At 38.1% G+C, this 22,442-nt stretch overlaps 1 protein-coding gene across 1 annotated transcript; it reads left to right on the plus strand.

Annotated features, from left to right (window-relative positions):
• The first annotated feature begins 616 nt into the window (after positions 1-616).
• LOC121421045 (apoptosis inhibitor 5-like) lies at positions 617-17,675 on the plus strand. The gene is made up of 12 exons (XM_041615642.1): positions 617-790; positions 4,227-4,388; positions 6,481-6,646; positions 7,276-7,427; positions 7,727-7,867; positions 9,772-9,837; positions 11,032-11,274; positions 11,599-11,792; positions 12,475-12,625; positions 12,965-13,059; positions 14,251-14,453; positions 15,184-17,675. The coding sequence occupies exons 1-12, from the start codon at positions 722-724 to the stop codon at positions 15,264-15,266; spliced, it is 1,725 nt and encodes a 574-aa protein (XP_041471576.1). The 5' UTR covers positions 617-721; the 3' UTR covers positions 15,267-17,675.
• The last annotated feature ends 4,767 nt before the right edge of the window (positions 17,676-22,442 follow it).

Genomic DNA, 22,442 nt, shown 5'->3' on the forward strand with positions numbered 1-22,442 from the left:
CTGAATGGAAGTATATCCATGTTGGCGGATTAGAATAATATTATTGTACTTATAAAATGCGGAATGGATCATGCCAACTGCTAAAGAGATGTAAGTAAAGTTTATTAAAAGTAAAGGACTGAGAGAAGAGAAGAAAATAATTGCAATTGATCGAAAAACATTAACACAGCACTAAATTGAAAACACCTTACTACTAAAAAGGATATATATAATATCTCATATTACCCTACTATCATGTACACATAAAATTGGTTCTAGAAATTGGTTTAAGAAATCTAACTGTCTTCATATTTTTTTTTAGATTCTACAAAGAAAAATCTTTGTGGATCTATAACCCTTTTGCAACCAAATTGAGTTGATCTAACCCCTTTAATAATTTGTAAACCAGTGGTTTTCTTTGCCATTTTTGTTAACTTTTTAATGGGAATTTCAACTTTTGTTTGGTATCATCCTAGAGAGCTACTGAATGTCTATACATCGAGACAAAAAAGAAATCAAATTCGATGCAAAAGGATGAGCCCTTCAAAATTAATACTTCATAAAAAAAAATGTTGAGTATACAAAACATATCATGCTACTAACGATAGATGGCGCTAAAGCTGGAAAAGCTCGCGTTGCGCTAGCGCTTATTAAATCGCGAGACGTGTTATTTGGACAATTTTCTAGGGACCGAATTTGAGTTAAACTTCAGTTAATTCCTTGATCCAATATATGTTCGATCATGGTAACTATTGAACAACTTTACAAGGATTATGAGATCCTTGCTGAAGCTGGAACAGATGCCGGGAAGGTAAGTACGAGAGCCAGATTGACAGCTTTTCGATGGGTGCAAAAGAGTCTGATGTAGTTTTTGTTACACGTTAGGCCTAACGCAATTATGAATTTGTGTGCACGTAGATTATAAATAGAACAAAATATTGACGGTGTATCCGGTCACCCTCTTATGAACGAAGACGAAGTTGAAAGTCTGGCGCAAATGCAGTTTCGTCCCGGGTGACTTGGCCAGGAGTGGAGGCTCCCACTAACGTTCTTCTTCGGGTTAAATCTTCCTCCTTCAGGATTGAAGATTCTTGCAGATGGAGTTAAACTTAAACTAGAGTAAAAATCATTTACAAATGTATGCTTACGAGTAACGCCGTTTACGGCTTATGATGGGGTGTCCAAACTTCGCGCACTTTTCAAAAATATTCATCAGGCTTAATTTTGTCCACAAATTATTCATAATTTATACAAAACCAATTCAAGAAATAGTAACCACATTGACAGCAAGATCGTAAACTATAAAATCATAGACGTAAAATGTAAAGTAGGTCACGGGGTTTCGCCGGTATCGCGATCTCAAAATTCTATTCCGATCGGCTAATGCGGGCTGTGCTGGAAAACCGTTCAGAAAAAGTGTGACCTAACTTCGCGTACCAAAGCTTTTGTGGATATTTAAACAAAGACACAAGCTCAAAAAGTGAAATATTTATATTAGATTGATGGCAAAATGCTATGGAATCGGTTAGTACCACATTTAACTCACATTTTTTATGATTTCTGCTTGTAAAATGGTATCGTGATGCTTGTTGCTTTCTTCAAAACGGGCGCTAACGGTGACAAATTTGCCGATCTTTTGCCAATATTTTCATGAATACTGGACTAATCCTAAAGAAACTTTCAGCGAAGGGTAATTTTAGGTCGCTTTTCACATTGATGATGTCAGATTTTAAGGATATTGGCTAGTTTTGGAGATAATGACCGTCCGCGAAGTTTGGACACGCGCGAAGTTTGGACTCACTGCCATACTCACTGTCATGTCAACAGAGCCAGGATTGCAGGAATTACTTCCTTTTATTCCTATATTGGCATGAAGATCTACCGCAAAAACCTTTTCGCCGGAGATTTCTAGTAGTAGGCCTAGTACTAGACTAGTACTAGGCTTTATTCTGAAAGATCTTTCTTTCTATAGGGCCTGTACTACTTACACTAGCCGCTAGCGTTAATCATTCCTTGTAACTATTGGGAAACAACTTCATTTCTGACATTTCTACACTATCAATTTCATTTTTAAACGAGAATTCATTGAAAAACGAGAAAAATATTAAAAAAAAGGGGGATAACTTGCCACCGTGTTTACCTTGGTCGTTGCCATCTTGATTCCTTTGTATTTCGCAAAGATGATCCATGCACAAGGCTCCACATTAACTTTTTTTGGTGGTGGCCCGTTCGGGCCACCAAAACCTTCAAATATTTTTTTTTGGTGGCCCAGCAGTAAAGTTTGGTGGCCCGAAAAATATAAAGAAAAACATTAATTAAAATGAATAAAACAAACTTCTGAAATATTCTGCAGTCATTACCACTATTCTTTGTATATCTTGTATGTAAATCGTACTTGCTGTTATTTTACTTTGCTTATTTTGTGGTAATATAAATTTTTCTATCATTGTAAATATGAAATGAGTGAAAGAGAATAAAAGAATTGTATTGTTCCCAGGTTGTGTGGACTTTTAATCTCCATATAGACACACACTCATAATGGTAAAGTAAATAAATAGTGCATATAGCAAACTCAGATAGATTTACAAAACAATGATTTTTCCTTTCTTCCTTTTTGATTGTAAAACCTAGATTATGCAGGCCCCAAATCCAGATTATTTTCTCTTTTCCAGCATATTATAGCAGGAGAAAATCACAGAAAGATATGCTGCAGAATTAGAACAATGTATAAAAGGGGGAAATAAACAAAAATAATTTTTAGAATAGTATATTGAAAAAAGAAAACAAAAATTGTAAAATGAATAAATGAAATAAAACAAAAGAAAAAATGAAGAAAGAAAAAACAGTAGAAACATTCAGTAGAAAACATATTTATCAGGCATATTCGATGGGAAGGGGTATAAATGGTTTAATCACTGTAAAAAAAATGAAAGGAAAAAATAAGAAAACAGCAAAAGTTATCTGGAAAAAAAAGAAAATTCCTTCCCTGTATTTGACAAAATGATGGAAAAATTCACATTTCATATCAATGTAATGCCTTCCCAAAGTATTCACTTCCTTAAGAGTGGTTTAAGAAGTCATTTAACAAAATAGAAAGAAACTGTCTATTTTTGGCTAGAAGAGTCACAGCTTCGAAAGAAACCAAATATCAACAAACATACAAATGCACGCGTGGGACTGTGATGTACTCAACTATGTGTTTTATGTGTATTAATGCATTTGGAAATCGGTCTTTTTGAGTCAAAAGAGAGGTCATAATTCTTCCTTTTAATGCTTGCAAATAATCAGGTTTCAGTAATATGGACTGTAGAAGTGCATTTCATAGGTGTAAAATGAAACTTTGACGTAGATTTTCAAAGTTCTGGGGAAGATTTCTTAGCAGTAACATTTCGTATCGAAGCTCCCTGAGTCTGAATAGTCTGCTCGCGCACAGCTGGCTGCAGTGGTTTCATGCATGCAAAGCTCGGCCAGACAGCCGGCGCGGCCAGCTGAATAATAGTTACTGTATGCTAGCGGTAGGCCTACATACAGTCATGACTATGCAATCTTTGTGTGTGTGTATTTGTGTGTTGTTTAACAAAAAAGGCGCATGACGAATTGGCTTACAAGTTGAACTGTAGAAAGTTGATAAATGCATGCAAAATCGGGAGAAAAGTTGCACTACTTTGAAAATTATTGGTTGCCCGATTCGGGCCATCAAAACTTAACATTTTTTCAATAATGGTTGCCCGAGATGAATTTTTGGTGGCCCCCGGGCCACCGCTAATGTCGAGCCTTGCATGCATATCGACTTATCGTGATATGTGTGATGTTGTCTTGGCGAAATAGAAAGAGACTGGAGTGGAGTTAATACCAGATTACTCATCGTGACACCTTTCAACATTTCAAATGATTTCTAATCATTTTGGCATGCTTGGTCAGGCAGTAAAAATTGAAGATGGTGAAGCTTGCAAAGTACATGTAACACGTTTTCACGTAGGTCTATAAGTAAATGTAGTAATGTGCCATGTGGTGCTGCTGCATGTACATGTATGTTTAAAAATTGATTATAAAGGCTCTTATGTTAATGCTTTTAAGAGCACAGCATTGTGACTTTAATTAAGGAAATCTAAAAGAATGTTTAATTCATGAATGTATCAATAATTTTCAGAAAAACAAAGTAAAGTTATGCACCTCAAAAGGTAAAAGTGAGCAACCCCCTTTTTTCCCATTATCTTATCGTTATCACTAATCTTCATCTCTTTCAGCATGAAAAGTCATATGCCTCCATTCTTAGTGCCGTTGGAGGGGATTCGCCTCAGAAGCAACTTGCCGGTCAGTTCATCCCAAAGTTCTTCAAATACTTCCCTTCTATGGCAGAGCAGGCAATAAACGCCCAGCTAGATCTATGTGAAGATGATGTATCGATGGTAAGTTACCGATGACCAGCGTAGGAAATATATTAGGGCGATGGATGATTTCGCCCACAGCCAAAATCGCCCCTAAAATTCTCCTAAAACGCATGCTAAGGGGGACCATTCTATATAGATTCACACCAAGATCTGTTCCAAACAATATTCAAGATCATTTAGAAAATCAATATCCTAACTATGGCAGAAGAAAAATATTTGCTTTTATCCCTAAAAAATTAGCCCTTGAAATGAAAGAAATAGCCCCCCAAAAAATCCTGCAATCGCCTCAATGTTGAAAAGGAAAATAACCCTAAAAAGTAAGAATCGTTTCCTACCTCGCTAATGTCTTACATTACACATGGGAAAGATTGCTTGTGGGTGTAAAGATAGCTGTAGAGTTAAATTTTGGGCCCCATCTTACAAAGAATTATGATGGATCCAATCAACTCGACTGTATGGAAATAGATGCCATATTTTTTTCTACAGAAAATTGCACAATCTCATTTCCAAACAGAGAGTCACACTGACTTTGCGAGAAATCGTTGATTTTCTGAATATATACTTCATATCTAGAAATATTCTGAGCAAACATGCATTTTAGGTGTTGACGTTGCTGGCTGTCCATGATTGATTGGATCGATGGTAAGATGGGGCCCTGGGTTGCAGAACAATTGTGGACACACCTGGCATAAAGCAAATAATCACTGTTGATGATCTAGGCAATCTCTCACTTGTGAGGCATGCTGGATGTAGCTGAGGAAAGATTGCAAAGTGTACTTCAGCTCCGATGAAGAGTCACCTGAAATCAGTTATAGATAATCAGAGCTGCCAAGTAGTACTGATTTTCCGTATTTAGTACTGAAAATAGAGAAGAATACTGATGGTTTCATGCAAAATACTGATTTCTTAAGTTTCAGTTTATGTTTTGTTCTATGGTATTCCTGCGAAAATACTAATTTCCTCACCAAAATACTGATTTTCAGCCTTGAAAATACTGAAATCTTCTTGTTCAGGTTGGCAGTTCTGGATAAGTGATCGCTTTATATTCTACAACAGGAACCATGATGGAAAGAAACTAATTGTAGATACTTAAAGGCAAAAAAAAATTATTTAAAAATGTAAAGATTTCCTGTTTAAAAGAAATTCACAGGGAGTTGATGTTTATGTAATAACTGTTGAAAAAAGATTGATGGGGGAAACTTCACTTCATCTTGTGATTGACGTTTGAACAATCCTATTGCAATATTCAATAATATGGAATATAAAGAGTCAAAAGTACTGGAAAGATTGATTTAAAATGGTATACTAGTGTTGTAGCTACAGTGGATGGCAGTGGTTGGGCCCAACCAGCACAGAAGACATCTGACCACCACTCATCATGAAAAACACTGCTTCCGTCCACCACTAATGTCACTATGGAACGTGTTTTGAAACTAACTCCTTGAAAAGGGGAATTGCTCTTCCATTCATTTCCATCTGTAACCTAATTTTATTTGCATAATTTAGATTAAATATTCTTATATTTGTTAGATATTTGTTTATTTTCAATTTATTTCCTTCTCTTTTGATGATGATGATGATGCAGAGCATTTGTATATAATTGCCATATATCTGTCAAAGACATTCAAAGGCGCATTTTTGGAGGAGCCAGCCAATCTGGGTCGCCTAGACGGGCGCGCACTTATATTTGACTTTTGACTTTAAGACCACTGTAACTCAGCCTGAAAATCTTTGTAATAGCGACCACCACTAAAATGGATGTAGCTAGAGCACTGAGTACTACTGTGGTATTCTTTGTCTTTGACCATCGTAGGAAATATATGAGGGCAACGGGAGAGACCCCAGTTAGCCCCTAAGATCTCCCCAAAAGTATGCTTTGGGGTGACCATTCTTTTTAGAGTTGCCCCAAGATCTGTCACAATCAATATTCAAGATTACAGCAGAATGATATTTGCATTTAAAATCTACTGCATGATTGCTTGTTGCCCATAAAAGTAGCCCTTAAAATGAAATAAATAGCCCCCAATATTATGCAATCGCCCCAACGTCGAGAAAAAGATAGCCCCTATGTAATGAACAATTATTTCCTACCCTGTCTTTCCCTTTTCAGATCCGCCGTCAAGCCATCAAAGAACTACCCAACCTATGCAGAGATTCGGCTGATCATCTACTAAGGATTGCAGATGTTTTAACGCAGCTTCTTCAATCAGATGATCTTCCTGAATTAAACATTGTCAGGTCGGCTCTTATGGCTCTATACAATATAGATCCTAAAGGTAATATCTCCTCTGATACAGGTGCTACTTTATGATATTAAGCTTTCATGTAGAATACTACTGTACCTATACAGGTGGTACTACGTAGCTTGCACAGCTGAATATCTCTTGTATAGGTGATATTTCATGACACTGTACTTTCATGTGCGATATATAATTCAATAGAGGTTCTTAAATGATTATAATAATAATGTGATAATGTACAGCTACCTTTTATGTAGTTTACAGGTGGCTTAATGATTGTTTTTTTCACGTCTCAATTAACCCCAGACTAAACTACTTCCCTAGAAATTTGCAGTGTGAATCCAAAAGTTTATCCCACACTAAAATGGGGTGTTAACTCAATTTTTACTTTAACATGCAAATCAAAGACTTATTCCCATATTAAAGCTCAAAACATGGTAGTAGCGACCAAATTTGTTTGAACAAAGGTTTAAAATTTTGAAAACACGTCCAGATTTAGGTATTTATATATTGTCTTCTAGAAGTTAATTCCTTTATAAGGATAAGTGCATTTAAAGGTGTATCTCAGGGCACTCCATTATCACCCTTGCTTTTCTTAGCCAATATTTTAAAGCAGTATTCAAGGAATGATAAAAAAGTGATTTGAAATTATCTGATATTTGTAGGTACTCTTGGTGGAATATTCAATCAGATTTTATCGGGAGAAGACAAGGTTAGAGATCGAGCTATTAAGTTCCTCAGCAACAAGATTCAGACGTTGCCTCCAGACCGCATACCTAAAGATGTTGAGGAGTTTCTGGTGGAGAAATCAAAAGAGGTGAACTTTGTCTTTATGATTTTGATTATGAGGGTTTCCGGTAATGATGATGGTGGTGGAGGTGGTAATGAAGGTGGTATTGATGGTGATGATGGGGGTATAATATGATAATGGTGGTGGTGGTGACAATGATGATGATGACAATTGTAATAGTGATGAGGATGATGATGATGCTGGTGAAAGTGGTATGGGGGATGATGATGATGACAATAATAATAATGATCACCTTCATCACCTTTTTCTCCCCAGTATTCCCCATCATAATCTTATTATTCTAAATCTTTTTCCTTGTTTGCTAGGTACTTGCTGATGTGACCGGGGAAGAGTTTGTTATATTCATGAAGCTTTTGACTGGATTAACCAGCATGCAGACGTTATTAGGAAGGAAGCAATTACTTGATCTAGTTACAGAGCAGGCAGATCTCACATCCGATTTCCAGGTTTGTACATGTTGGAATGCAGTTAACCTGTTGATTCCTGATTTCAATCATTCTCATAGACTTTGTACAGGATGGTACTGGTTCCAGAAGGAATTGGGTTAAATTATCTATACATGTAGCCAAATTCATAATTGTATCATTGTTTTTACTTTTGCTGAATTAAACAAACTGACTACATTCAGGGTTCTTAGCTAGAACCATTTTAGTGGTGGTCGCTATTTCAGAGATGCCAACCCTCCCGATTTCATCGGGAGGCTCCCGAAAATTCATCCCAACTCCCGCCCTTACGATTACCATCCTTATCCTCCCGAAATTACGATTTTTTGCATTGATCAAATTGGATTGGAAGGACATGTATCGTCTGCTAACTTTAGCATGTAGTAACTCCAAGTTACGTTCGCTGCTACTAAATTCTGTGCGAAAAGTAGACAAATAAGGAGCAGCGAAAAGCTGGTGCATGTGATATGCCCAACGGGAATCCACTGTGCACCAGGCCGGTAGGCCCGGCTAGCTTCGCGAGGCGTGTGCGCTCGCGGCCACTGGATTTGTCGAGTCGTGCGGTGGAATATCGGTGTGTGATTCCGGCGTATTGATGGGTTGATATTGACACGAAAGGGCGGAAAATCAACAAAAGAAGACCAAGAAATGGTCTCAGAAGTATAAAACTGAATACAGTCTCCAGTACCTGTGTGTTCGGAAGTCGGAAAGAGGAATTTACCATGCATTTTGCGCAATTTGCAGCGTGGACATTTCAGTTTAGCAGGGAGGTCGTGATGATAATTCGGAAGCTCTTTCGTTTGGGAGCAAACGGCATAGGCCTACCACGGACATTGTGATGACAAGATCTTCGAGCTCCACTAGTACCCTGTTGTCTTTATTTTACCAAGCAAGGGACCAGCGCTGAGCTTTTCTTTACTGGATTTATAGTGGAACATAACCTGCCTATAGCCGATAGTGATAATTCATCCTTATTATTATTGTTGAACAGGTACTTCTTTTGTCCCCTCATTTTTTATTTACAATGTGAAAATGCATATTTTATATTTTTAATGTTAAAAAAGTGGGAACAATGTTTATTTCAAAACATGTGAAATGCCCCAAAATAAGGGTCAGATTGCACCAGAGAGCATCTAGAAACCCCGGCCGCAAGGGTCGAGCGCTCCGCGCTCGAGATGTGCGCTACGCGCACATAATTTGGTGGCAGTTGCAAATCCTCCCTAATTCTGATTTCCAAAAGTTGGCATCTCTGCTATTTTATGGCGTAACAAGTTTTTTCATGCTGATTTAGCAGTTTAAAACAAAATATGAAGGAACATGTAACAACAATCTGACATGAGCAAATCTTTGATAATAAATAATATCTATCAAATTTAAGAATATTTAATGTAAATTATGCAAATTAAACAAGATTAAAGATGGAAATGAACGCAAGTTGTGGCGTGCGCCTGTAATCCCAAGCTATGTGGGGAAGTTACAAATTGACGCAAATTGAGGTTCGAGCCCTGGTCATGTCTTTCGGATGATGACGTTAAAGGTTGGCCTCAGACATAAATAATCATATCTGATTGATGATACACTTCTTCAAAAACTTAAATACAACTGCAATTCCTCTTTCCAAGGAGTTAGTTTTGAAACGCTTTTCATTTGAAATTAGTGGAGGACGGAAGCAGTGTTTTTCATGATGAGTGATGGTCGAACTGTGCCAGTTGGTCCGACTGCTGCCGTCCACTGTAGCTATAACACCGATTACATTTAATACATCATTCTTTCACATAATGTGATTCCATCTGTCTCTAAGATGACTTTATTTTGATCCCATTTCGTTCCCATTCACCTCCGCAGTAGTCAATACGGTCTACATTAATAATTATCGATACTGTATATTTTCCAATGTTTCTTCACAGCACACAGACTCTGACTGCGTTGATAGGTTGATACAGTGCATTCGCCAAGCCATGCCATTCTTTTCGGTAAGTCTTTTCCTCGCACGTACATATTCCTCCCTGCAACAGAATAGGATGATGGGGGAAAATCCTCAGGAAGAGTGAAATATACATGGATACCATAAAGCATCACCAGGGCCCAGTCTTACAAAGAGCTATGATTGATCCGATCAATCACAACTATGGACGGCCAGCAACATCAACATCTATTATGCGTGCTTGTTCAAAATATTTTCTAGCTGTGATGTATATTCATGCATTCATTGTTTTCTAGAAAATTCAATGCGCTTCTCTTTGCATAAAAAGAGCATTGCAAATTTTTCACAGATAAAAATTATGACACTGATGGATTTTCATAGAGTTACGATTGATCGGATCAATCTTTAATCTTTATTAGATGGGGCCCAGTTGAGCATGTATGTCCACACTTCTTCATTTGAGGTGTTATAGTTCATTTGTTAGGGTCAAATATAGCTGGAAATAAAATGAGCAGAACCTTGATGTTTTATAAAGAGCTCGATGGTGATGATGAGAAAAACGGATCGCACTGTAATTAGCAGTTTTGATTTGCAAATTTAATTGCAATACAGGGTCTTGGCGAATTGATAATGTGCATCAGACTTCCTTCGAATTTTAGTAATTTTTCTATTCTACTAATTTTATTTTCAAAATTGGATGTTTACTTTACCATGTTTACCCCTTCTATTCCTCAATTCAAACTTACCCCTTCTTCCACTTCTCCTAAGACCCCCCCCCCCCTGCAATTGCTGCTCTCTTTTTGTCTCTGGCTGTTGGGCTACATAATTGTCTTGACAAGCTCCCTTCCTTTCTTCGAATTCTTGTTGAATATCCCCCTTTCTATTCATTCATCTACTTGAAATACTTGCAGGAAAATGCAACAGAAAGTACGAGCCAAACTTGTAAAGTAGCATCTCAGTTTATGCATGGAACTCGATAGTTTCCTTCCATCTATGTGTCTATATCGTCAAGTTTGAATGTAGAGTTGTGCTCAAAATTAGTGAACCCCACCACAGCAACACTACAAAGTTGGCGAGTCCAGAGAAACTTTATTGAATGTAATATTTTATCACCTGACTTAACAATTACATATTTAATTACAGAACTCAAACATTTTAATGTGTTCATTTTTGTGTAGGGTGCACTAACTTTTGAGCATTAGTACATCTGTTCATATCTTCAACTTCTGATGTTTTGTCACAGAAAAACGTTCAATCAACTGCATTTGTGTCGTACATATGTGAACGTGTCCTACCCAACCTAAGCTCCCTTGCTTCATCGCCCGATGAGAACGGGGCAACGGAGGAAGAGAAGAAAGACAAGGAGAAAGACTCGGATTCCGACGGCGCCAAACTAGAAATGTTGAAACTGCTCGCCGAGATGGCGTCCAACTGCGGTGATCTACCAGACGAACCTCACATAGCAAACCTCTTCAGCACATTAGTGGTAAGTTCTTCCTCTGATGAAAGTATTTCGCATCTGTTTCGGGACTGCCCTGCAACTCAAGAAATTTCCGGAACTTCCAACTCTCTTTTTTCAACAATGACATGTCTTTTTGGAGTTACCCAGATGCTCCATGTATTCCATTGTAAATTGTTATATTCTCCATGCTAAATACTTCATTGAAAATGAAAATTCCATTATATATTTACAGAAGTACATGCAATGACGCCCTCCCACTGAGAGTGAAGAAAGTGAGAAAACACCAGCTAGTCATGCACTCTTTCCACTTCCTATCTTTAATGATCATATTTTCATATTTATATACAGGAGTACATGCCATTACCACCACCAGCTGAAAATGAAGACAGTGAGAACACACCTGCCAGTGAAGATCCCCAGCTCCAGTTCTCGTACGTTGAATGTTTGATGTACACATTCCACCAGCTAGCCAGAAAGCACCCTGAATACCTCACCAGTGAGGAAGAAGCTGTTGCTGAAAGGCTAAAGGATTTTAGGCTCAGGTAGGTGTTTATATTGCTGTTTTTTCTTAATAATAATAATAATTAATAGTCAGTTCTTGTATTGCGCATAATACATTATGAATAACGTCTCTATGCGCTTCCAAAGGATCTAGATATTAACCCTGGCTTTGGTTGGGCTGCCGAGGTGCTCAAGTATTCAAGGAATTTCTTCCTACCGGGTACCCATTCACCTCACCTGGGTTGAGTGCAGCAAAATGTGGTAAATTTCTTGCTTAAGGAAATTACGCCATGGCTGGGATTCAAACCCACGGCCCTCTGTTTTAAAGTCAGAAGACTAATCCACTGGGCGATAGGGCACCCAGTTCCTTGGTTATGTTTATAGGTAATTTTTCCTGGCATTACATAAACCAATGCTATGGTCTTGAATGTCTGAACTCTGACGATTCTCAGTTCGTTAATGCCTCGGCTCCTATTCGAAGAGCCTTGTAGGTTGGCTCTGCCCCCCCCCCCCCCTCTTCTGTGTGAAGTGACGTCAGCGGATGTTCGAACGAGCAAATGCAAATTGCGTTGACATTCTTCGTAATGAAATATAGCAATAAGCAATATGATTTTTGGATAGCATATTTTGTTTGGGGTTAAAGGTTGTAAATAAAAAAAAATATTCTTTTAAATCTTTCTTCAAGGTGACAGTGTTATTAATTACTCATTCTTATTTGACTAGGTTGCAGTACTTTGCTCGAGGTGTTCAGTTATACAAGAGACAGCTTCGTTTAGCGTTGGAGGGGAAGGTTGGCGATCAGCTGAAAACAGATGAAAACAAACTCAAAGTGGTAGCTCTCAGAATTACATCAAATATTGATCTACTAACAAAGGTATGTTCAGATTCACATTGAGGTATCGTTTCACTCTAAGAAAGTAAAAAAAATAAAGGGACCGGAAACCCTGCCAAATTTTATGCCATATTCACAATATGCTATACTTTCAATTTCCCCATGGGATGAATTAAGAATGATATTTCAGTCACAATTTTTGTAAAAAAAATGTCTGCACAATTTATTCTTCCTGTTTCCCCCCCCCCATAATAACGATATTACATACAATACACATCCGAGTTCTGGATTTTTTAAAAGTTTGACCTTTGTAATGTTAACCTATGTTTTTAATTGAACGTTTTTGAAGTAAGTCCCGTCTCTTTCTTTGTTTTGATTCAGGATCTGTTCCACAATCCCCCGTCTTATAAGAGTTCTGTCATTTTGTCATGGAGACCGGTTACTAAGCAACCACCATCACCGAAAGAACAACCAGGGTATGTATTGACAGACCATCATCAAGAATTCATTTGTCTTTTTTCGGTTTAACCAAAAGCTTCCTGGTAATGATAATAATAGGCATTTTAGCGCCATCTATCTAGAAATAATCTATTTGGAGGTGCAGTGTTTATTATAATTACCCCGGCCTAGCTCGAGCTGCATTTAATAATGATAATAATAATAATAGCCAATTTTTATAAAGCGCTTTTCCCGGAATGGCTCAAAGCGCGTTACAGCATATTATTACCCTGGACATTGGATTCATTTCAATCAAGCATGAAAAGTGCACAATTTCCACTCCCTGGGGAGCATTCCTTGCATTCATCTTTCAGTGCTCAGTGCAATCAAGGAATTAACCTTGGTTGAATGCAGCACAATGTGGATGGATTTCTTGCTGAAGGAAATTATACCATGGTTGGGATTCGAACCCACGACCCTGTTTCAAAGTCAGAAGACTAATCCAATGGGCCACGACGCTTCACAGCGTACCGGTTGGTACCGGATGATCCCTGAACAGAGATATGGGATTCATGCAGGATTCAATAGTCAATGAGTTAAAGCTGATTATTATGTGTTTTCATGTGAAATTTGACACTGTTTGGATATGAGTAACTTAGGGTAGAACAAGATTTACGTCCAGCAGACATTTCATAATGCCACTGGTTTTTAAAAACTTACAGTCATCTTGTAGTTTTAAACTACGATACTGTCAACACAGACACAAAATTAAATTAAATTTGAAGTTGAAATAACTTCAAAATTAAGGGCCCTTGTGTGAACCCCACTCGAAATGATTTGACTTGATATATGTATATGTTTGTAATTTTGTACTATCAGGCCTGTATTCTGAAGTCGGGTTTAACTTAGACCATGGTCCAACTCTGTGCTAAAATAATGGGAAGCCAAAGGTGTCTCATTTTTTTATTAAGTTGTATGTTTCTTATGTTTATTCTGCTTTCTCCTGATTCATCGATGATGAAAAAGACCATTTATTTATACTTCTTAGACAATTATGAATGTTTTGAGAGCCAAATGAGTTGAAATATGATATCTCTACTGTTCGTGATTTATTTAACAATTGGCTATCCATACTTCAACCACATACTTTAAACCTAAGTTTAGACCCGACTTCAGAATACTGGCCTCAGTATTTATTGTAGTTCCATTTCCCTTTCAATTTACATCAGACAAAAGAGGAGTAACATCACTCCCATCACATTCCCTGAGGGATCTACACCAGCCAAGAAGAAACAGCAGAATAGAGGAGGCGGTGGTGGAGGTGGGCAGAGGAGGGGTAACAGGGGTATGTACGCACCCCCCAGCGGCAAGTACAGTCAGAAGGCAGGCTCGGCGCCTGGAGGTGGGGACGCCAACTACGGAGATAACTATGGTAAGTTTAGCATCTTTCCTATACTTCAGAATTGTTCTATTTAAAGGGCTTACACCAACTATGGAGATAATTATGGTGAGTTTAGCATCTGTCTTATACTTCGGAAATGTTCCTTTTAAAGGGCTTATGAGCCAGCAGCCTTGAGAGCCCCACCTCAGCTACTAGTGTCTGACCAAGGGGTGTTTCACAATGGTTTAAGTGTGACTTAGGTCGCACTTGAATGCTGATGCGTACACGATATACAATGCGCAATCTTATTGATCAATACGCAGTAGTGCGCGTCCTCTTGTCATGATCTGACCAATACTGCCATGCTTTTTATACAGCGAGCAACTAGACCTTTGAGTGCGACTCTAAGTCATACTTAAAAGTTTTTTTAAACAACTCCCCATGTTCATTACCCATAATGCAACCATGGACCCTACTCTCTGAGCAGTGTAGTCTTGTAATATAGGCCCACTTAAATGATAACACACCAATTCACTACTCAATAAAATAGTCATGATTTACTTTTAGTCAGTAACACCCTTTTCGTTAAAATTTACAATTTTGCCTTACAAAATCCACCTCTTTTTCTGTTATCACTTGCCCGTTTTAGGAGCCATAATACCCCTTTTCTTTATTAAACGGCCCATGTGAAGTGATTTTGTTCTTTTGTAGTCCTGCATCATTCATATTTCATGATCGTCTTTTGATTACTATTTTATATCTTTTGTCTTTTGTTTGCTAGGAGGTAATCAGAGGTACCAGAACCAGCGAGGAGGCTACGGTCGCGGTCGCAACAGAGGAAGAGGGAGGGGTCGATACTACTAGATAACCCATCATCATTGTATGCTAGCTGTAAATAGACAGAATACTTCACTCTAGTCTGTACTTATTCCACCTCTGTCATACCTGAGGGGGGCGTTTCACAAATCGATGAGTGCGACTTCTGCGGGTTTGCATGAAACTTGCGTTCAATCCCCTATCATGCGCAATACCCCCCAAATAAGCATTGGTACTTTGATCAGGGATGACGAGAAGGCCGGTACTTCCGAGTCACGAGGTCGATGGATAAAATGCCCATTGACTATATACACATGACTCGGCCCAAAGGCCAAGGCCGGCAAATCTAACCTCAAGGCCGGCCTTGAGCACACACCGGACTTTGATTTAACGCTTATTTTTAGTTGACTCCAATCTATTGCAACACCCAACCATGCTTCATTTTGCAATTGAACAAAAGTTTCTTGCAACACTCCATCAGTGTCATAGCTTAGACGTCAACCCGCACATGATATATAATGCCTAACCTTGTGGTGAATAGACAGTGGTGCATGTTGTCCGAGATTGATTTGACCAATGCGATGATGCGTTATATAACCCATGCAATTATTAATCAAGTATGAGTTTCAGTCGCACTTAACTTTTTATGAAACACCTCCCTGGTATTATACAAAATTTCTGTGACGATTTCAAGGTCGGCTAATCAAATTCTCTTTCAATAGCTGTGAACACCGACTGTCTTTTTTAATTGTGCTGAATGACCTGTCTCATCTAATATAGTGAGCTACAATTATGTGTTTTATTGAAATATTGCCGGTTTACTGGCCAAGAATGAATTCATCATTAGTGACTGATTTAGTAATATCGTGAAAGAGCGGCCATTGTGATGATACTCATCCGTGGTTTCAAGTTGGTTCATGACGCGATAGGTGATAGACAAATCTTCACACTCTTGGTTTTTGCTCCATGATCACCAGCAAAATGTTCTCTGGACGGATCGCTCTGTCATCTATGACCTTTGAAAGAATTACGGTGTATTTAGAATCTTGCGTAGAGTGTACCCTGCCTTGAATGAATACTTTTGAGGATTATCCCATCTAATGATATGACTGTAAAAGACTGTTTTGTCGCTTTTTTTAAAAACATGTTCGGTCATAGAGAACCAATCTGTTGGGAAGAAAGGTTAAAGAGGAGAGGTTTGGGCATTGTAACTCGATAATTTCAAAAATTCGGACATCATTATCAACAAAACCCTCGCCGTGTTGGTGAAAGGTCACATACACTCTTCTTTTCATGTAAGTTGAATGCATTCAATTTGCAAAGGAAATGTTAGAGGATATTTTTAGGATTAAGCAGAATGTAAATTTGCATTTTGAAGAAGGTATATGTCTAAAAATTATCCTTTAAACACATGGGTCTACTCTATGTCAGGAACATCCAATGTCTAATTGAGCACACAATTACATCAGAATAAAATTACTCCTTGTTTAACATTGCTTTCTGTGCTTAAAATTATTTTAAGTTGGCCAAATTTACTTGTACTGCCGAGGTTGTAAAGACTCCTTTTATATTTTGTCACTTTTATATTACTTAGGGGGTGTTGCAAGATTTGTTATCATCAATTGCAAATTTCTGTTGCAATTTTACGATGGGTAGATCAGTTTTGATTATAGCACACTGATTTATACTCCTTGTTAGAAGCAGGGCAGTAAATCAAGGGCAAAGTTGCATTTAATGGCAAGACGAATGGTTGATTTTGGACCCAAGGTAGACTAGCAATTGATTGCAAGTTTCTTGCAACACCCCGATAGTTTGTTATTATTTGTTGTTGACGTTAGTAGGGTAAGGCACCATAGTAAATATCTCTGAGGTGTTGTAGCTGTGCATCTTTTAAAGGTATATGTTCCTGGGATTTAAGAGGGCGCTGTTGGACACAGCTACGCGCTGCACGGAGTGCCAGCTGCCCATTGATGCCGACTTGATATGATGCTGATGCAGATACCATGTTCTGAATGTCCGAACTCTAGAGGATTCTCAGCTGCTGTTTTGAAGATCTTGGCTCCGGCTTCTGTGGGAACTGACATCAAAAAATGTTTGGACCAGCACCAATGTAGCCAAAAGCAGCCCAGCGTATGTGAACATTACATGTGTGCATGTTCTCCACAACTGACTGAAGATTGACAGCTGCATCGCGTTGCATTGATCTTTGTAATTGCGGCGAGTACAGCACACATCGAAACCGTCCAACAGCCCTCTCCTGAATCCCAGGAGCATATACCTTTGAAGCAGTTTCCCTTCCATCCTTTGTTGTTAATATGATGAAATAGCAGGATTATTTATTATTATGATAAAAATGCACTTTCCAGATTCCTGTTGAAATACATTTTTTTTTTACTTTTGTCTTATTCTTTTAGTATACTGATCAAGGTTTTGTAAATGTTTAAAGAAATTTTGTTATACAAGTACACCTAATTGTTTTTTTTTTATTTAAGAAAGACCAAATTAGTCTATAATTTATATGCAAAGGAAACTGCGTGTGACTTATCTTCTACTTTTTAAAATAAAAATGCGGACAAAGAGGGAGTTGAAATGGAGTTGGATAATCTACAAATGTAATGTTCTTTGCACGATTCTTTGGTGTGTTAACAAAATCTTACTGTCAGGAGAATTAGGGGAGGGACTTCAAATTATTTATATTTGTAATGTTCTAGAACTTAATAAAATCTATCAATGTGAGAAATAATCATTTAACACAATTGTGAGCATGTCAATAATGTCATAAATAACGATAAATACATTCTGCTTGTACAAATGTTTTTAAAGAAGATTTTGTCCTGTTCTTTTCTGTACACTTTCTTCATTCTGAATTTCTTTAATGCCACTGCACACCTTAACCCTAAAAAGACTGGGGGGGGGGGGCTGATTCAGCCCCCCTCGACATTTTTCGCGATAGATCGGCCGCTCGAAATTGTTTGACCGCAACACTCTATGACTTTTTATTTTCAAGTCTCGCGCAACTTTTGAGACCAAAATTGTGACCCCCGGTACGCGGTTCTGAAAATTACGCAACATTTTGTAAGTGCATGCAGACCCAAAATTGTGAATTTGTGTACAAATCCAATGCAAATAGTGTTTTCAACCAAAAATTATAAAATGTACCATTATTTTGCCTTTTAGTGCTAAAATCAATTAATTTTACCTTATGGCCAAAATACAGTAATCGACAATTTCCATTGAAAAAGAAATTTAGAAGACAATAGAATACATAAGAAAATAAACGTGATGTTAAAATTTTTTAAAAATAAATTTGATCAGATGCCTATCTAGAGTATGTAAAACAAAAATTAGCATTTAAGGGGCATCATTTTATTAATTAGAGCAAACTTATGATTTTACACATAAATTAGCATAATTAATGAGCAATGAGATTTTTCGCAGAATTTGATATTATAGTTTTGTAGATAATGCCATGGGTAATGCACGCGCCAATTTTCATCACAATCGCGCGATCGACGGCCGAGATCATACGGAGGGGCTGAATCAGCCCCCCCCCCCCCGTCTTCTTAGGTGTCGAAATAGCCCTGTCTATTTAGGGTTAAGATTGGTCGTGACCCGACTTTAGAATAAAACAGTAAAATTTGTTGTGAATAACGAGACCTTAAACTTCTAACTGTAAAAAGTTCTAAATCATTGTACGAACATTGGGACTACCCTTCTTTCCACATTAGAATAAATGTGAATTCAGCATTTTAGTCATAATGACGTCATATAGCATCCAGTACACTTAGCCATAATTTGAAATCAATGTATCATCCTTTACTCCAAAATAGTGGCTTGCAATCATATGAAATTGGTACATTAGTTTTCATTGAACCTTAAATAAGATACTTTTCATTTGCCTATTCAGAAAATAATCAAAATGTGGTTTGTTCCAAAATCAGATCGTGGACCACTCGTGAGGTGTGCAGAGGCATTTGTCCGTTTCCACATCAGTGTAGTCTTTTATCGGGTGCTTCCGCTTTATTCTGTCTGTCACTGTGTCTGCCCTTTCTTTCGTATTAGACACGGTGCCCTCTCATCGCCCCTCCTCTCTGTGCCTTAGCTCCCCGCATCATGTATCACTCTTACTCTCTCTCAGTCTAACCCCCTTCTATCCACATATCTCCCCCCACACAAACACACACGCACAGACACTGCACAGTCTTCCACCATTCACCCCCAGTTCCTTTCTGGACTCACACACACACACACAACAGACACCCACATGTACCATCTACAACCCACATATGCGCTCCCAGCACACACTGTACAGTCTTCACCTTTCACCCCCAGTTCCTTTCTGGACTCACATACACACCCACACCAGCATGCATACCCTCACACACTAGACACACACACCCCACTCACGCACATATACCCTCTTTCACCCACACATGCACCCTCACGTACACACACTGACTCAGAAGCGGATCTAGAGGGGGGGTTGCAACCCCCCCAAAAAAAAATCCGGGGACCATTTTTTTAAATCTTATTTTTTTTTAAAACTTGTAATTTTATTTTATTCTATTTCAATGTATTCATTTCATTTATTATGATTATTATTATTTTTTTTTAGATGCAAGAAAACGCCATTTTCACACACAGATTTTCAAAAAATTTTCCCTACTGTGGGAGGGGGACACCCCCCTTGCTCGCTCCGCTCGCTTGGACTCGGTCGCTACGCTCCCTCGCATACCACCCCAACCCCCCCCCTTTATAAAAAGCTGGATCCGCCCCTGTGACTGCACAGTCTTCCACCTTTATCTTCATCAGCTCTATCACTGACCTATATAAGAGTAACTGATTATTACATAAATTGGAGAAGATTGGAGAGATAAATGGTCTCAATTTGTGAAAATGAAGATATATTCTAGGAGATAGGGGGCTTTATATCCTACATTAATTAAATTCTGTATACTGATTGGTTTAAATAGCATCATGTGACCAAACATATTCTCACTATTTTGCGATGATGTCGAAAATGAAACGCCCACCGAAGAAAATGTGCTATTCCGTGACGTCAATGATGGAATAGTCGACTATTCCATCATTGACGTCACAGATCATTGACACAGATCATGCAATTTCTCGGGCGCACCGGTCAGCGAGTTGACTCTACCGGGCAAGTCCCGTGAAGGGACGGCGCAGGCACAAATCCGCGTTCCGCTGAGCGCATGGTTTCGGAAAAAGTAGATCAGCGCAGCGCGTTATCTATACCGGTATTTAATTTCAGATTAGCAAAAGGTGAACTGCGTGTACAAGAGTAGATAAACTATTGTTCTACATTATTCAGTTATTAAATGTAGGATATAAAACATATATCAGGCCTTTATTTCAAAAGTATAGAGGGAATTATTTATCCTCGGTTGTACTGGCCAAATTACTATTTTCCCCTCGGGAAAAATAGTAATGCCAGTCCAACCTCCGATGAATAATTCCCGCTATACTTACTCAAAGCCTGGTATATTTGTAAATTATTCAGAATTTTTGGTGGGGAAGGTTTGACAGGCTTATCCGGGTAAAATTGTGTGCTGATTCCCAAAATGTCAATCTTATTGATCACACTCACGCCATTTTGACCAATTTTTGACAAAACATGACCATCTTGACCACTCTTTGGAAAATGGTCCCTTAACAGAATGCTTTTGCAACCACATCCAATCTATCCTAAGTAAAAATGCACCCAGATTCCAGATAAAGTGGTTTCATTTGCCAAATAATAATAGAAGTGGACATTTTGGCCATGTTTTGACCAAGCATGACCATTAATTACATGATAGTCTTTGTCCAAATGTGTTACAAATATTGATCAGAACTACGATTGGATGTCTTTAGAAATCCAGATTCTTTTTTTTAACGTGCTCTTGATCATAACAATCAACCTCATGTAATTTATTCCTTCAGTTTTGACCTATGAGGGTCATTTTGGGTAGTTTAGACATAGCTGACCATTCGGCCATTCTTCGTGCTGTTTTGCATCATAAATTGTTTGAATAGGCACTTTTTTAATAAATGTCCAAAGTGACTATCTGATTGTGATTTTTAGCATGGGCCACCCCCCCCCCATTTTTAAAACCATTCCATGGTCACTGAACAGCTCCACAAGTCCTCAACTATACTCAAACCTGGGGGCCGTTTCATAAAGCTGTTTGTAAGTTAAGAGCGACTTTAAGAACGACTGGTGAACCTTTCTTACGCGCTATTCCATCGCCAATGGTGTATACCATTTACCACAAGAAAGGATCACCAGTCATTCTTAAAGTAGCTCTTAACTTACGAACAGCTTTATGAAACACCCACCAGGCCAGAATCCTAACCCATAATGCAACAGTCTGAGCAGTATAGTCTTGTATAATATATATAGACCCAGTTGAATGATACCACAGCTACTTCTCAATACATCCAGACAGCAGTAATTAGTGTGTTATCAATTAAGAAGCAATGCAAGGCCTATAATTTTTACATGTATCTTCTCTGTGCAAATATAAACTCATAGATAGTAAATCAAAAAGAGAAACCCAACAAATAGACATAATACAACTTATCATCTTCTTCTTCTTCTGATCTTCTTTTCTCCTCCTTCTCCTTCTTTTGATCTTCTTCTCTTTCTCCTCCTCCTCCTTCTTCTTCTCCTTCTTCTTTTGATCTTCTTCTTCTCTTTCTCCTCCTCCTCCTCCTTCTTCTTCTCCTTCTTCTTCTCCTTTTTCTTCTACTTCTTCTTTTCCTCCTTCTTCTTTTTCTACTTCTTCTTCTCCTTCTTTTTCTTCTTCTTCTTCTCCTTCTTCTTCTTCTCCTTCTCCTTCTTCTTCTTCTTCTTCTTCTTCTTCTTCTTCTTCTCCTCCTTCTTCTTCTTCTTCTTCTCCTTCTTTTTCTTCTTCTTCTTCTTCTTCTCCTTCTCCTCCTCCTCCTTCTTTTCTTCTTCTTCTTCATAATCATTTGTTATATTATTATCTTGATTAGCCTATTTTTGAAAAAGTAAAATGTACATACTGTGTAATCCATAGGGGTGTTCATTTAAAGAAATATATATTGTTTTGTTCATCGCTTTCTTGGCAAATCTGCTCATTAAAGGAAAAGTTCATCCCAACAAAAACTTGATTTTAATAAAAACAAGCACAACTCTGAAAATTTCATGTTCTCACGTTTCATGAAAATTCAGTTTCGCATAAGAATATTGCAATATGG

The sequence above is a fragment of the Lytechinus variegatus genome, chromosome 9 (genome assembly GCF_018143015.1).
Source record: "Lytechinus variegatus isolate NC3 chromosome 9, Lvar_3.0, whole genome shotgun sequence".
Lineage (NCBI taxonomy): Eukaryota > Metazoa > Echinodermata > Echinoidea > Temnopleuroida > Toxopneustidae > Lytechinus > Lytechinus variegatus.

What these genes read in the sequence shown, in the direction of transcription:
- LOC121421045 (XM_041615642.1), top strand. Translation starts at nt 722, where the DNA reads ATGGTAACTATTGAACAACTTTACAAGGATTATGAGATCCTTGCTGAA. An exon ending in CTGGAACAGATGCCGGGAAG is followed by an intron (nt 791 to 4,226) that starts GTAAGTACGAGA and finishes CATCTCTTTCAG; the next exon opens with CATGAAAAGTCATATGCCTC. An exon ending in CTAAAGGATTTTAGGCTCAG is followed by an intron (nt 11,793 to 12,474) that starts GTAGGTGTTTAT and finishes TTATTTGACTAG; the next exon opens with GTTGCAGTACTTTGCTCGAG.